Source organism: Antrostomus carolinensis, unplaced genomic scaffold, assembly GCF_000700745.2.
Source record: "Antrostomus carolinensis isolate BGI_N321 unplaced genomic scaffold, ASM70074v2 scaffold4600, whole genome shotgun sequence".
Taxonomy (NCBI): domain Eukaryota; kingdom Metazoa; phylum Chordata; class Aves; order Caprimulgiformes; family Caprimulgidae; genus Antrostomus; species Antrostomus carolinensis.
The window spans coordinates 1-15912 of NW_010288933.1; the positions used below are offsets into that span (position 1 = coordinate 1).

A 15912-nucleotide genomic window follows, 5' to 3' on the forward strand; every position below is an offset into this window, starting at 1 on the left:
CCAACCCAAACCATTCTATGATTCTAAGAGTTTGAAGGACACAATTAGGAAGTAAACAGAAGGTATTTTGTGGGGACCTTCCAAGAGCAGTGAGTACTTGGGGTACGTTTCTAACCCTGTTGTGCTGAGAGGGTGCTGGGCTCTGGCTTCCAGGGCTCTTGGGCTCGCCAAAGCCAGTGTCCTTGTAATGTGAAATTTGTCCACAATATATGTATATACTGGGGTTTTCTTTAAAGTCTTAAATGAGCTGGAGTTGCAGGGTACAGATCACTACTGTTTGAATGCACAGAAAGCAGCAGACTGTGAGCTTTAAGCTCCCTCTGGTGGCTCTGTATATCTGGTTTAAAGCTTGCCTGTTGCACTTGTCTGTTCTGAGAAACTAAGTCCATAATATATTGTTAAATTATTATTATTTCAAAAATCAATACAGGAATATGATGTGCTGTATGCCTTTGCAAGGTGCCAAAGGCCTTTATAATCAGACTTCAGAGAAGCAGAAGAGTTAAAATAATGTAAAGTTAGAGGTCTCTCTTCTAGTTATTGTGAGCATAAGGGGGTATTTCCCATAAAACTTTACTCCTGTCTTTTTTCAATGGTGCCATAATTTTCTGCTAATGTCCCTGGAAGTGCCCTTAAGTATTATAGAAAACTGAAAATAGATATGATATCTATATGCCAAACTCAAATATGATTTGTTAATACAAAATTAGTTCAAGATCAGGTAGCCCTGTTTGCTCTTCTTGCCCTATGAATGTGAATATAAATGACCCCAGACTTGCAAAATGTTACACTTTGTCATACCCAAAGGATTCCTTCTGACTTGGCTGTAATTAGTGAAGCTTCAGGGACTGTGGAGCTGTCAGCTGCAAGGTCAGTACTGCTGAAGGGTAATGTCAATCCACTCTTTTTCTCCCCGTAGTTGCACTGGCTCTTGCACTTATCTGAATTCTTGATGCTTTTTTAAACTAAAAAAAGTGTTCATTCCCCTTGCCTTCTCTCTTTTTTTTTTTTTTGTTTTTTTGGGGGGGGGTTTGGTTTTTTTTTTTGGTTGTTGTTTTTGAGGTAGTTGATAGATCGGATAATGCAGGGAGGTGACAAGACCGTGCAGGTGAGAGCAAGGAAGGAGTCACTTGACTTATTAAAAGTCTCAAGAAATTTTGTTCTTAGTTCTCACGAAACTTCATTGACCAAGTCGACCCGTTGACTTCCTTGAGACTGCAGAGTATTCCCATGACATTGCAAAGCAACAGAAGCTGTAGATTAAAGGCAATTTAAATTGTAATTGTGCTGAAAAAAGCAGCCAATGTCACCAGCCATTATGTGCTGTGCTGGCACAGGCTTCTGTGCTAGCTTATGGTGAACCAGGCTGAGGGAGTGATCCAGATGAAAATAACCTGCCTTTGGCGAGATGCTCTTTGGTGATCACTTCCCCAGTCGGGGCGTTTGCAGAAGTGCTTGCCCATGCAATGGGAAACAAGGGAAGACTGCTTTTTTGTTTGTTTGCTTTGGTTTATTTGCGATAGCTTGTCAAGCTGTGGCTGTATAAGTAGTTCCTGTGTTTTGGATAACCTGCTCCAAATACTCTGGCATTCAGTACAGCTGGCTCTGTTGCAGTGAAAGTAGCTAGAGTCTACACAGAGAAGTACTGTCCTTCAGGCTGCAGAAAGCATGGGCGGTTGGGAACAGCTCCTGCTGATGGCTGCCTCCATGCAGAAGAGTGGAGCTTTTATCATGGAAGTGTGATGTATCCAAATTAGTGAGGCTGCTTCTTTACAAGTTTAACTTTGCTTGAAAAGTTATTAAAAGTTTGGATTTCTGCATTGGGTTGGAGTCTGCTGAAGCTCAGTGTCCTGGAAGGATTTGGGTATCACCGTGGAGTGAGCTTCTGTGCCGGTTGTTCAGCAGTGTGCAGTGCTCCAAATATCCGAAAGCTTTTCTGTGTGTGCATCGGTGTGCAGCCTGCTGACTTACACCCTGAGATGCTGCTCCAAGCACATGGAGGACACTTGAACTGAAGGCACGCTGCTGTCTGCGTGGGTACGCCACCCAACGTGTCCTGCCTCCTGCCCAGGCAGGGATATGGACAAACATTGTGATTTGTCTGCAGAGCTGGTAAGGTTCAGCTGTCCTGTATGCATTCAAATCGCTGTCCAGGGAGGTCCTGCCCAGAACTGGGTGTCACAGAGCAGATTTGTGAAGGGACAGAGCATTTATTTTGCAACCAGGGGACATTTTGACAGCCACCTTCCTACACTTCTATTTTTAATCCCTTCCCAAGGCATTTGTAGTATCTGCACAGGAGAAATTGTGAGAGTCAGAAATTTGCTGTGTAAGGAGCATGGCTGTGTATTAGGACACCCTTGATCTGAGGATCAACATCTTGCTTTCCTTTGCTTCATTTAGTCAGATTATTGAGGAAATGGTTGATGAGCAGCAGCTTTAATCTGTGGTGTTATAAGATCATATTTGAATCTTCTGTTGTCTGTTTTTTGTCAAATATGAACAAATTAAATCAGATTTGGTATATTTTATTTACTGGGATATATTTATCTTAAGTTAAATACCTTGGTCTTTATGCCAACATCTTCATACTTTTATTGCCAATGCCACAGGTATAAATCAAAACCAGAAGGTATGTGACACACATTCTCCTCGGATTGCCAGGGACAGGACTCAAGTTTGGAAGTTCAGCTGAGGTTCAGTAACCTACTCTGTCACCTTGACTGGGCTCTGTAGTTTTTATGCAGTCTTTCTATGCATGCACTTTACTTTCTCAAAGGCACATCAGTTCAGCTTACGCTGCCTTGTGGTATCAGTGCCCTCTAAGAGTATTTTGTGCCATGTGCTTATTTAGAGAAATCCTAAATAACAGAAATTGGAGAATATTACTGGCAAAAGTAGAGAGCAGTGTGGTGTTGTGAGCAGCTGGTGTTTTCCACAGGGTTGTTTTAACCTTGTGGGGCAGTGGGGGGGATCTCAGGGTTGCTCTGTGAGGTGAGGCTGCAGTGTAGGCAGTTAACTCTCATCTGCACTGCGTCGGCAGATATCCCACCTCGCAATGGTCCAGGATGCCATGTAGTTTCATCCTTTACCTATAGTTGATTTTCAGGTGGAAGCCACTCTGGAGCTGGCTTTCAGCAGTGGTGGAGCAGCAGGTGCTACCTGAGCAGTTAAGATGCCCATGGTGTAAGGGAATGGGGGTGTAAGGGGATGGGTATGTAAGGGGATGGATGTGGGCAACTGGGGAACTGCTGTGGCCATCCCCAAACGAGCTGACTCTTCTCTCAAATTCAAGCCCTCACGCAGTCCTTCAGATGTCAGCTTTAATGTGAAACACTAGAGGGTGGTATGTTACTGTCGATACTTTATTTTAGAACATAGCTGTAGTGATGATTTTTTAATCCCTTGAATTTATTATACAGTTCAATCTTTTAAAACAAATACAGAATTAAGAAAAAAGTGCTTTGTTTCTGCGACTGTGCGTGTGTTTAGCAACATTTAGTGACGTTCAGTGATGATTTTGGTTTGAGTAGAAAAAAGATTGGGTTGAATTTAGGTCTGACTCATCTTTTTTCAGAACCATCATTAGGAACATAATACTCTCTGCCTGATGTCTCAATATTCACACTTAATGTGCACATGATATAAATTACACAGTGGTATACAAGAGGAGGCCATGATTGAGAAAGAACAATCAGTTTTACCAAGAGATACTTGGTTTTGATGTTTAAAAAGGCAAATATGTATAGGTTTATGACATTGCTAATGAATATTTACAACTGGGATTGGTTTTTAGTACTTGGATAACTTCTGTTTTTCCTTTTCTTTCAGGCACCACCTTCCATGGTTAATAATGAACAACGCCAACATGCCGAGCACATATTCTTATCATTTAGAAAATCAAAATCACCCTTTGCTGTTTGCAAACACATTTTGGGTAAGTTTTTATAAAGGAAGTTAAGCATGTATCTGTTTTTATAACTGTAACTGTGCTGTTCATCTGCAGCTGGGAATACGAGGATTAGTTTTGATTTTGATGAGGGGTGGTTTTTGTTGGAGCGTGAAACCTGTTGCTGCCCTTTAGTTTTGTTTCCGTCAGTTTTAAAGCTGTAAGGTGCAACTTCATGTAGCTAAATTCCTAAACTGATTTGATAAATTGAACTTTGCTTTGCTACATGGTTATTGTAGTACTGTCTAATCTGTGGAGCTTGTAGAACTGCTCGTAGTATGATTGCTTGGTGCTTCCCATTATATCAATCAGCAATACAATTTTATATAGCTCTGACAGATTTTGCACTGATGCTGAACTTTTCTGTGGTGAGACTTTTTCATGTAGAATGTCTCAGTAAATTGCTGTTAACAGCCCAAATGTTGTGTTTTAAGAAAAAGAAAAAAAAGTTACAAAAGTTTCTGTCTACCTGTTAGAAGCAGTAGAGTATTGATTCAAAATGTGGGATTATACCTGTGGAGAAAGGAAAGAGATCGGTAGGTATTGCCTTTAATCAGAAATTTGTTGGGTTTTAATGGAAATTTATGTAAATGTGGCTGTATTACAAGTCTTTAAAAAAAAAAAAATCTGTTTTTACAGGTGCTATAGAGTTTTATTAGCATTTGTCAGCTAAATAATCTGGAAATTGCAGTAGCAGTAAGCATGTAACATTCCTACTCAGCACTGCTGTACTGACCAGAGGGGAGTGTTGGGGGCAGGCGAGGGGGAAGTTTTAGTGAAAGCTGACTCTGAAACCTGGTGAGGAAAACCTGGAAATTTGTGGAAAAGAGCATATGCCAAAAACCCAAAAAACACAACTTTTCTGTCAAAGAATTTGCCAAAATAAACGGAGAAATATTATAATTATGTTTAAAATATGATTATTTTCATACTTCATTCATTCCACAGTATTTTTTTAACAGTTAATTGTAAATTTACTGGATTAGAGAAGTACAATTCATTAATATTGTGATGTCAATATTGTAGACCTACTACTGTGTTGTTAAATGATACTGTTATATATAGAGCAGGGTGTGGTTCCCTTCCTACACCCACTTCCCAACCAAACTTTTTTCTACAAATGCATTTCTTCTGGGTTTAGTATATTATATTAGTACTTCATCTGGTCCAGAAGACTGTAACCACACTTCTTGCTTTATTGGTCAGCAACACTGATGCTTTTTATTTTCACATTGATAGGAAAAGAACACAATTAACTTTGTTTGCAAAACATTTTGATCTCTCATAATCACAGAATCACAGAATGGATTGGAAGGGACCTCAAAAGATCACAAGTGATATATTTGTCACTGCTCAGAAGTAAATAATGGAAATGTATTAAATACTTAGCAGTACTGTCTGTGCTAAGGGATATATTACTGCATCTTTTTCTTACAGGAATACATTAATAGCATTAATAATTAAATATCACTGCAGAAATTTTTCATTTTCTTTTTCCTTCTGCAATGTGACTGGTTGGAAAGAACGTGCATCCTGGTTTTAACACCTTTTGGATCTTTGGAAGTATTACATCCTTAAACTGTTCATGTGCTATCACCATTGAGAAACCAACATGTTTCCACATGGGTCAGGTTTTTCCTGGCAATGGCTTCTCCAGTAGTCAGTTGTGATGCTGAGACCTGGAACTGAGAGACTTTTCCTAAAACTTTGTGCTTCTTGAGTAAGTGCTTATAGTGTCTGGATAGAAAGAACAGCTGGTTAACACTTGAGAGGTGAGAAGGGAGAGGTAGGGATTATTAAGTCGGGAACTGGGAAGGGAAACAAGCTGTTCATAATGAAGAATAAAAGTATACTGAAGGGATATGTGCAGGTAAGGATGGGCAGGAACCAGAGGACCAGAATAGATGGGTTTAAAAAGAAACAGAAAAAAAAATAGTCAAGACAGGAACTGGAGTGGAGATGGAGAGCGATAACAAGGACGTTGATGGTGTTCATGGAAAGAAAGCTGTACGAGTGATACAGGGAGAGCAGCAGAGATGATGAGCATGAGGAAAAGAGGAACAGCCAATACCATCCAGTTTCTTTAGAAACCTGGAGTTGAACCCAGGAAGCATGAGGCTCTACGTTCTTCTGGTGTAAGCTTATAGCTCTTAAACGTACTAGAAAAACTTGTCCTGTCTTTCTTTAGTAACTTCCTGTAGAGGATAATGGTGCTCTGACTAGTTATAAGCTTACAGTGAGTGCTGGATGTTTGTGCTGTTAATGATTGCAGTTGTGCATCTGTGGTACTTGACGCAAAGGAGAAATTCCATCTTCTTTTATTAATGGCATTCTCTTTATATGAGCTTTGTACAGTTTAAATTCCATTTAGTAATAAATTAAATAATAGTAAATTCCATTAATTTTTTTTTTCTTAGAAATACACACAAGATAAATACTTGTATGCCTTCTAATGCTCTAATTGCCTTTGTTTTTCCCTGCAGAAACTAGTAAAGTGGACTATGTACTTTTTCAAGCTGCTACAGCAATAATGGAAGCAGTTGTAAGAGAATGGATTCTCTTGGAAAAAACTAGCATTGAGTCACTGCGAACATTCCTTCTAACCTATGTCTTACAAAGGCCTAAGTAAGTATAGAAAAAAACCCTCTGAACATGTAGGATTCTGTGTAAAGTCTGGGTGATCCTTTTATTTCCAAGGGTAGTGGTAGAACATTTCAACAATAATTTATCTTCCATTCTAGCACTCAGCTGACTTCTGTAGAGTTGTCAGCTTTCCCTTATGAATTCACGCAAAATCTTTGAAAAAGAAATGAGTTTAAAATTTTATTGAGCACTGATGTTCAAAATTATTTGAAAAGGTATTTTTGCAATGTTGTTTACAGCCTCCAAAAGTACGTTCGGGAGCAGATTCTGTTAGCAGTAGCGGTGATAGTGAAACGGGGATCATTAGACAAATCAATCGACTGCAAAAGCATTTTTCATGAAGTCAGCCAGTTGATCAGCAGCGGTAACCCCACTGTAGTAAGTATTTTTTTTTTTTTCCTTAAAATTTAAGCAATCTGTGTCAACAGCAAGTCATATAGTTACTGACTATAAAATCTTCTATACTTATCTAAAAATTAAAATTAGTAATTAAGTTGATAGCTATTCAAGTAATCACTTAACAAGTCTGAGATTTTTGAATAAGAATGTTTTGGGACTAGTAATAGTATGTGTTAGTTCTTTGGTACGCCATATTTTTTAGGAAATGGTTTTCTCTGAATAGCCACTTGAAATACCACAGGCCTTTTTTGTTTCTCTGGGTTTAATAAAACAGCGTGATCTAAAATATTTTTTCCATTAGCTGGCAGGTTCTCTACACACTCTGTTCCCTTCCATCTGTGCAGTGCTGCACCCTCCTGTGGCTCAGCTGTCGGAATAGGCTACTCAGCAAGAGGCATAGGCCTCTGCTGTTCTCTGGGAGACGGGTAGGTGGAGAGAAAGGGGCGTGAGGAAGTAAAACATGGAATGGAAATACAAAACTTACTTTAGATTTAATGTCATACTACTAGGGGTAAGTGTTACCTTCCATACTGAGCTCAAAGTGGAAACAAGGTGTCCAATATCTATCTATGCATTTAGTGAAATTCCGTTTGCTATGCCAGGAGATAAGTTTAGAATAGGTCATAATAGAGGCATGTAACTAGAGATTGAAGAGAGATGATTTTTTCTCCTACCAAATGCAAATTCAAGATTATGTAGATTCCATGCTGAAACTTTTAACTGAAGTTTTTCTCAAAATAAATCTGAGGGAACTGACCCGTAACATTGTTGAGCATTTAGAGCAGCAGTTGTACTAGATGTGAGCAGCAAATGGTTTTCAACTCTGAAAATTCGATCAAAACGTACTAGAAGTAATGCAGCTTATGTCATGGTCCTAAAAATAGTGTGTCACCTCTGAACACAAGTGATATCCCTCCAGGGCATGGAAATTTCAGTTACACTGCTAAACCTTAATTTCACTGTTACTTAGCTTAAGGAGAACATTTCATCCTTTTGGTTATGCATAATTTGGATAGAAATGGGTATTTGTTTAGGAGTTCAATGCTGAGTTCATATTTTTTTCCAGGAACGTAACTCTGTTCTAATAACAAGGCTAGAACTGCAGTTTTCAAGTTTTATGTGTGCCGGTGTGTATGCTTATGTAGTTTATCTGATCTTTCCATAAAGATACAAAAGTTGAGTAAATAGAAACGTGGATGTTGACAGAGAAGTCCTCTCTGAACTAAGTCTTGTACAGTCCAACTTCTACAGTTGTATTCTGTGCATGCACTAATGTTACAGACACACTACCCTGACCGCCGCATACAGCAAGCTAAGACTGCTGTAAGTATATTATCCCGGGCTTGCTGCAGAACAGGGCATCGCAGAGGAGCTCTGGCTGGGGAAAAGGGCAGCATTTCACTCTTCCTCTTCTCCAAGTTCTGATCGCTGACACTGTACAGAGACCAAGTTTGACTTAGCTTTTCATTTCCCTTTATCCACCTCTCTTCACAAATGGTACTGTCTCCATAGTTTTTTCCATAGTATTTGTGCTCAAGTTTTAAGAATGGTATTGAAAATGTCTTGAAGTATATAATGATGTTTTCTATTCCAGTATGCTCATACTACTTACTAGCAAAAAATGACATGTGATGCTGCTGGAACATCTTTTCTGTAAGGCACAGTATACGTTTGTCAGTCTTTGGCAAGCTGGTTGTAAACAAATGCTCCCATGTATGTATGAGGGTTTATATTATGAAATAGTTCTCATTCATAAAAATGTTTTTGTAATCTTCTGAGACTTTGCTGCAAGAAAAACTCAGTACTGGCACAGCTTCACATGACCCAGACTTGACGCACATGATAATAAGCAGTAATAAAATTATGTATTAGCACAGCACCTGTCACAGCTGAGCTCTGAGTGGGTCCAGGGCACACCTCTTGTATAAATATATAACTTTGAAAGGTTGTTTGAAATAATTCATACAATTAATTATATACTTTTCAAATATGGGTGGGTGTTTTTACTAGCGTCTCTGTGGTGTTCAGCCATGCCCATCAGGCCGTGTGGAACCACAGTGGTGCAGCTGCCTTGCTGTCACCTGGAGTCTCAGCGAAGGGTGCCTCAGGGTATGGTATGAAGCTAAGGGAGTGGTACTGCTCTCAAGATCCAAGATGCACTGTCAGGACAGTTCCATGCAGTGCCACAGGTGCTTCTGCACTCCACTGTAGATGTGTTTTTATTGGGTATTTATAAAAACAGGCCTTCATCCAAGTCATGGAGAAGGCTGCGGTATGGGTGTTGGGAGAGATCAGCAGATGTTTTCCAGCCCTCTGTGCCTTCCTGACTCCTTCCACTTTTTTAACATCTTTCCTGTTACATGATGTGATACGTACTCTTGCCTCCAGGCCTGTACACTCAGGTTTCAAAAGTCTGTTATACCTTTGTGACTCCCAATTCTCTGGCAAGTCTCTTGGTCCCTTTCTGTGTCCTTTCCAGACTTCTGTTTCCTCTGAATTAACTCACCACTCATTTGTGTCCTCCTACGTGAGCTTGACTCCAGCAGTTCCCTTACATATGGAGTCAGCAGCAGGTCACTGCATATGTAAAAATGTTTAAAGGTCTCAAAGGTGTCTCTTAGCTATTGATAATGGCTTTCTAAAGCCATTTGTGATTGAGAGAAAGTCCTTTTTAAAAAAGCAAGTTGGTATCTTGCTTGCTTCCTGCTTACTTTCTCCTTTCTGCTATCTCTGAAGCTTCCTGGCTCTTCTTTATCTTACAATGTTTTCTTTATCTTTAATATTTTTAATTCCCTGCAACCTTCCACCCAGTTCTCATCAGACATCTCTTTTAATTTTGTCTTTATTAGACACTCCTTCTCCATGAAATCTTTGGGCCTTTTTAGTAACATGTTGTCAAGGTCAAGTCCTGAAGGTTGTTGTAATAAGGACATCAGCGAATGTAGATGGTCCTGTGTCTTTTACAGGATTTGGTACGCTTTAATACCTTAAATTCTCAAGTATTCGTTAAAAATATCTTTAGAAATTGATGTATTTTGAAGATGGAACTTGAAGGTATGTTAAGTAATGCTGTGGCAAACTGACGTGGGAGCAAGACTAATGGATGAACTGTTGAGAATTTAAAAACAAAAAGGAGATTGGAAGGAAGAGAAGGAGAGGAGTAGTGATGAGAGGAAGTAAGTGGGCAAGAGACTAAAAAGATGGCTTTGCTGTTGAGTAATCTCTTAATAGTGGAACATGGTGTACGTGTTAAGGAAATAACAGGACACTAAGGAGAGGTAATACTACAGGGATGGGAAGGATGCATGGTCAGAGCCAGAGTTTGAACCTGGAGGGTTGGCTCCTGCTGCTTCTCTGCAGTGTGGACCTTTATGGATCTCGTGGAAGAAACCTCTGTCTGAGAAGGGGAAGCAATTACAGAGAGTCTGGCTGCCTGTTAATTTATAAATGAGTATAGTTAGCAATCCTCTGGGAGATCAAGGATTAGCTTTGGAGTTCCTGTTTTTGTTTTTCCTGGCTCTTCCTGTAACATAGATACAAGCTATTCTCCTGCTCATGAAGGAGATTCTAATCTCCTTCCAATAGTAATTTCAGGATTTCTTCAAAATCTTAATCTCTGGAGGACAGAGCTTCTGGCAGTAGAGACAGTATCATGGGCCAGTCTTAAAATGCTAAATAGATGTTTTCTATTGCTAATTTCAAGATTTTGGAGCATTGTATGGGCCAAGTTCTCCCTGACTATAAATGCCTTCAATTTCTTGGCCTTTTCTTTTTGTCTTAGAATATTCTGCTTTAATATATTTGGAGGATTTTGTTTGTCCTTCATCCCTGCTGGAACGACAGGAATCCTGGCAGCTAATGTAACTGTTTCCCAGGAGGAACTCATCTGCATGTGAACATGGTCAGATGGACTTTGTTTAAAACTACACTAGGATATAGATCACACCCAGATTTCTTCCAAAATATGGATAAGCAGATGCAGGAGGGTCCAGCTGCTGTAGACCTGATGCAGGTCTGGGAAGCAACAGAAATGGTGGTTTTTAAGATCTACAATGCATACAGTATAGTATAACGTTCCATACCTGAAGCCTGAATTTTTCTGTATGTGCAAGACTTGTCAAGACTCACTGGAAGAGCTCTCGGATCCTAACAGTTCCTCTTCTTAAAAATCTGTGAATCTGCTGGTCTGTTTCCCAGTGTTCATGATTTGGGCTTAGAGCGGAGATTCAGATGCTTCAACTTACCTAAAACTGCTCAGAAATGTGCTGTGGATGGATCTCATGTGAACAGCAGAAAAGCAGAACTCTAGGCATTTTTCTTCATTGAAATTAATCTGTCAATAATAATGACTGCATAAGATAACTAGTTACATTTATTTAGCATTTATGGTTTAGTTCTGTTCTTTAACACGAATTTTACTTCTGGATCCCTGTCTAGATGTTGCTGTCTCATGTGGTAGGGTATGAGTTGGAGAAGCTGCTATGACTTTTATATTTTGACAACAAATGTATGTATTATTTCCTCCCCCTCTACCCACAGATGTATCTTCTGGTCTAATAAAAATTATTACCTTGTCCTATGAACCTTACTGCCCTTGAGACATGTTGAGTATGAAAACCAGATGGTAAGCCAGGATATTTAAGCTGATTCCTTCATGCTGACAAATGCTCTATAAAAGCCTAAGTTAGTGTGTTAAAGATTGGTTTGGGAATTTTAGGGATCCAGAAACTACTCCATGTATGAGGTTAAAACTCAGTAATAGAAATGTAAAAAAAATTTAAAACATAAGTATTTTTTTAGTAGTTGCATTAAGCAGGGTGCCTTTTAAAGTTTTACGATTTTTCTTTTGAAAGAGAGCCTACTTTACCAGAGATGCAGTAGACCAAGACTCCAGCCTAGTTGCTTAATAACTTTAATACTACAAATGGATAGCTCCCAGTATTATAATTTACAATAGAGCTACAGTTTCAAAGACTGGGCTGGGTAGTGCGGAGACATGATCTAAAGGAGAGATGTGTGCCCCCTGTACTGTGCATGGCATGCTGGACTCTTTTGTTTCCTCAATTCTCCCATCTCATGAGATGTACAGATGTGGAGACCCTCACCTCTAGGCCTCAGAGACTCACTAGGAAGAAAGAAATTATACCTTTCCATGTGTTATATTTCTCTTACTACTGTGGTGACACAAATAAACGGGCTTGAGGGGAAAAAGCCTCTTTAAGAAGTTTAATGACCCTAGCTGCTTGGTCTTTAGTCCAGATTCTTCTCAGTGATACTGCCCTTCTGAATATATATGTTCAGTAATAAACTGGATCTGTGTGGGAATCCACTTAAAAACAACCAGCCTTTTCCCTGCCCTGCCCTTTTTTTTTTATTATTATTTTTATTTTTTTAAGCAGATGTGCTGTAGAGCACAGCGACGTTAACATAACACAGCTCATGCGGCATATCTGGCAATATGGCAGGCGGAGGCAGAAGGTAGAAGTGAAGATTCAACTGGAGCCTTTCAGATAAGAACTTGGAGAAGGATATGTTACCTCTAGATAAATGGCTTTCAGACCCTCACCTTTTTTTGATGAGGTTATTTTTCCTCCTCCTGATTTCTGCTTCACAACTTCGCCTGTCTCTAGAGAAACAAAGAAAAGCATGGTTTGTACCCTGAGCTCCAGCAAACTCTGCCTGGACCTCTTCCGCTATTAGTAGAGGCTGCTACTTCCCTTCTCTCTTTGGCCAAAGCCTGCATGCTTCACATGCCACAAGATCATTTTCCTGTGGCCCCCAGTGAATCACAGAGGAATTGGTTTTCTTTTTTCTCAGCTCAGCATTGGTGATTTCTCTTGCTTGGTTTGCCTGGTTTCCCCCAAGGAAGGGACGCAGGGTCTCGCCTGTTGTGCTACTGTAGGTGGGGGAATGGGAGGAAAGGGGTGTGCTGCCCAGCCAGTCCCTTACTGCTGATAGCACAAATCTGCAGCTGTGGGTCCTATTCCTATCGTCCTGTCCCTGCTCTACAGCTTTTTTCTACCAGTTTGCTCATTTGAGAAGGAACTAACAGAAAAAATCCACTGGGTTCTTCCTGGTGCTTGCTTATATTTCTTCACAATATATTCTGGTTTTCTTTGGTTGGGAACTACAGCTCCTGGGCTTTCCCCCCACCCCATTGCAAGACTCACAAGTGGAAAAGCTGGAGTGGCCCCAGTTACTCTGTGCACATAATGATATTTCTTTTGGTCCTGTGACCATCCTGTTAACCTTTCTATTTGGAGTTGCAGCTTATATTCTGGGGATTTAGATACTCTGAAAATGTTAGCAAAGACAGCTGTGCTTAGAAAGTCTTGCTTTAAACAATTTAAAATTGCTTTTGACACATTCTCACTACACAATTCTATCACCTAGGAGCAGCGCAGCAAATTCTACCTCTGATAGATTTACTTTTTGATTCTTCCTGCTCCTGTGCAAGTCAAAGTTAGCTGATTTAGGAATATTATTAAATGCTTCTTGTGGCTTTCCTTTGGCTTCAGCAACAGAGTTTACGTTATATCAATGGAGACAAAAAGTCCTCTAAATGCATATTCAGGCTGGCAGTGATCTAACATAATGGTAGATGTTATGAGTTGCTCTGTGCAGGTGAGATCTTTCTTCTTCTAAATATACTTACTCATTTTTCTGTAAGTATTAATGACACTTGCAGAAGACGGGGGAGGTTGCTTGATAGTTTAGGTTTTGTAATAAAATTAATGATTTAATCAAGCCTCTGACAACCTAGCTCTATCTTTTCTCTGAATTTCAGAACAGAGGAAACATTTTTGGTGTTGTAGTTCATTCTGCTTTGTCTTTGGCTTTTCTGCCTTGGAGCTGGTGTACCACATGTCCATTTTTTTTTCCTAAGCTGTATTTGAACTCTTCTTCCTTTCAGATGCTTTGTAACCCAACTACCCTCAAATGAAGCTGTTCACTTATTCCATGGGCAGTCCAGGCACAAGTGTGAAATCCCTTCAAACGTTATGGCTTTAGCTTTTGTTATAGCGGACATTCCACTTGGAAGAATAAGTTGCATTTACCTTTTGCATCTGAGTTTTATGAATTATATATAAATGTTGTTTACTGTTAAAATGGTACATGGTCTTTCTGTAGCGTCTGTGTTTTATTAGAGTAATTTAAAAAGAAAACCACTAAAACGATGTTACTACTGGGTGTCTGATTGCCAAGTTAATCTCTTATCACAAGTCCCATTGATCTTCTGTTTGAGCAGCTGAGAGTCTATTTTATGTATAGCGATCTTTCATAAAGTTTATTCCTGGTAATAAAGCTAACTGGGGTGAGTGCCAAGCTATTCTCAGAGGCAGTCCTCTCTCAACAAGAGAAGTATTTTATTTTGTTAGATGGGGTTATTGTGTGGGTATGTACTTGTGGCAGAAGTAGTGAAATTGCTGGGGAGTGAGTCAAACTAGGTTCAGAGGTGTACTCTTACTGGTATGAAGTTAGTGGCATTACTGCGCAATAGACGTTCAGATCTGACTTCTAATATGATGCCCAGAATCATGTGCATTTTCTGCTTATTACTGTATGGTATTATTAAATTGGATTGTTAATCTCTTCTGTGGCATGGCAAAAACCTTAAAAAAACACACTACAAAACAACAGTCCCCCCCACCCACCCTTGAACTTTGCATATATTAAATGCATTCAGTTTTATTATGTGTAAGAGGAAGTAATTTCATTTCACATAAATTGTTTATTGGTTTATCTGAAATGATATTTGTTTTTAGATTCTTTAAATCTTTCTACTAGTAGCCTGCATTTGTGTTGGGGTACTTAAGGTATCTTCATACCAAACATACATGTAAATTTAAAAAATACATTTCAAAGTATTACAGGGTAACTTTCAGTAACATTACTTTTCATAAAGTAATTCTTTTAATAACTTCAGAGTTTCTGAAGTATTACTGTGTATTCAGAAGAGTTCAGTAGATGGCAGGGCACATGTTTTTTTATGCTAATTACTTTGTTAATTATTTTGTTAATATTCATATGAAAATGGCAATCTTACTGCTATGCACAACGGTCTGTATGAATTCCTGTAGTCCTGTGGCAGTTTTGGGAAGCAGTGGTGGTTTTTTATGCAGCTTGATGCAAATGTTTGGCATTGCAAGGGCAGGCTCCATGTCTTGATCTGTTCCTGTGCTCTTGTCTGTAAACTAAACTCCTGGGGGTTGACACCTACCTTCTGGGAAGCCAATTTCGAGCTATCTCCTCTCAGCCTGTTGTTGCAGTAAATTTTAAATTACTGCCAGTATCTTATCTTTGGAGTTCTCCTGCTTTGGTGACCTGGATATACGGGTTTACTTGCAGTTCCTAATGGACACAAGAGGTAAGCACAGATGCAGAGAGTGACGAGGGGCATGGATGTGCCTGAAGTGCGCACAAGCACCCTTGGGATGGTGAGGGAGTGAGTCAGGATTTGCACCCCAGGTATCAAAATACTAAGGTGAAGGAGTTGGTGGGATGCTGGGAATTAAGTGGGAGGGAGGAGAGTGGAGAGATGCAGTGTGTCCTGGTGTTTGCTATGCACTAGGCTGCTGGAGGGAATAAAGTATTTAAATCTCTAGTAACATCATGCTTCTCCTTTCATGCTCAAAGCAGGTACTGATGTCAGAGCTACCTGAAATAGCTCTAATTAAAATCAGCAGGTCACTGCTCAAGCTGCTTTATCAGGCTCTTAGCAGATTCAGTCAGTCTAGCTGTATCCATTGCTTTTTCCGTCTTTGAAGGGATTTCTGTACCATCAATCATAAAACTTAACCTTCCTTTTAAATTTCTCCTTGAAAAAAAGCACACAAAAAAAATCTAGAACACACTTTTATCATGTAGTAGCACATTATTATCCAAACAGAAAGATTAAGTTATAATGAACTGTATAAGCA

At 39.5% G+C, this 15912-nt stretch overlaps 1 protein-coding gene across 1 annotated transcript in view; it reads left to right on the forward strand.

The window, feature by feature from the left end:
* Positions 1–3837: 3837 nt before the first annotated feature.
* The window catches only part of XPO4 (exportin 4), a 52152-nt gene continuing 40077 nt past the window's right edge, over positions 3838–15912 (forward strand). The window contains exons 1-3 of the mRNA XM_010168149.1: positions 3838–3937; positions 6433–6574; positions 6832–6970. Coding sequence (XP_010166451.1) covers positions 3844–3937; positions 6433–6574; positions 6832–6970 — 375 coding nt within the window. The 5' untranslated portion in view covers positions 3838–3843. The remainder of the gene's footprint in view (positions 3938–6432; positions 6575–6831; positions 6971–15912) is intronic.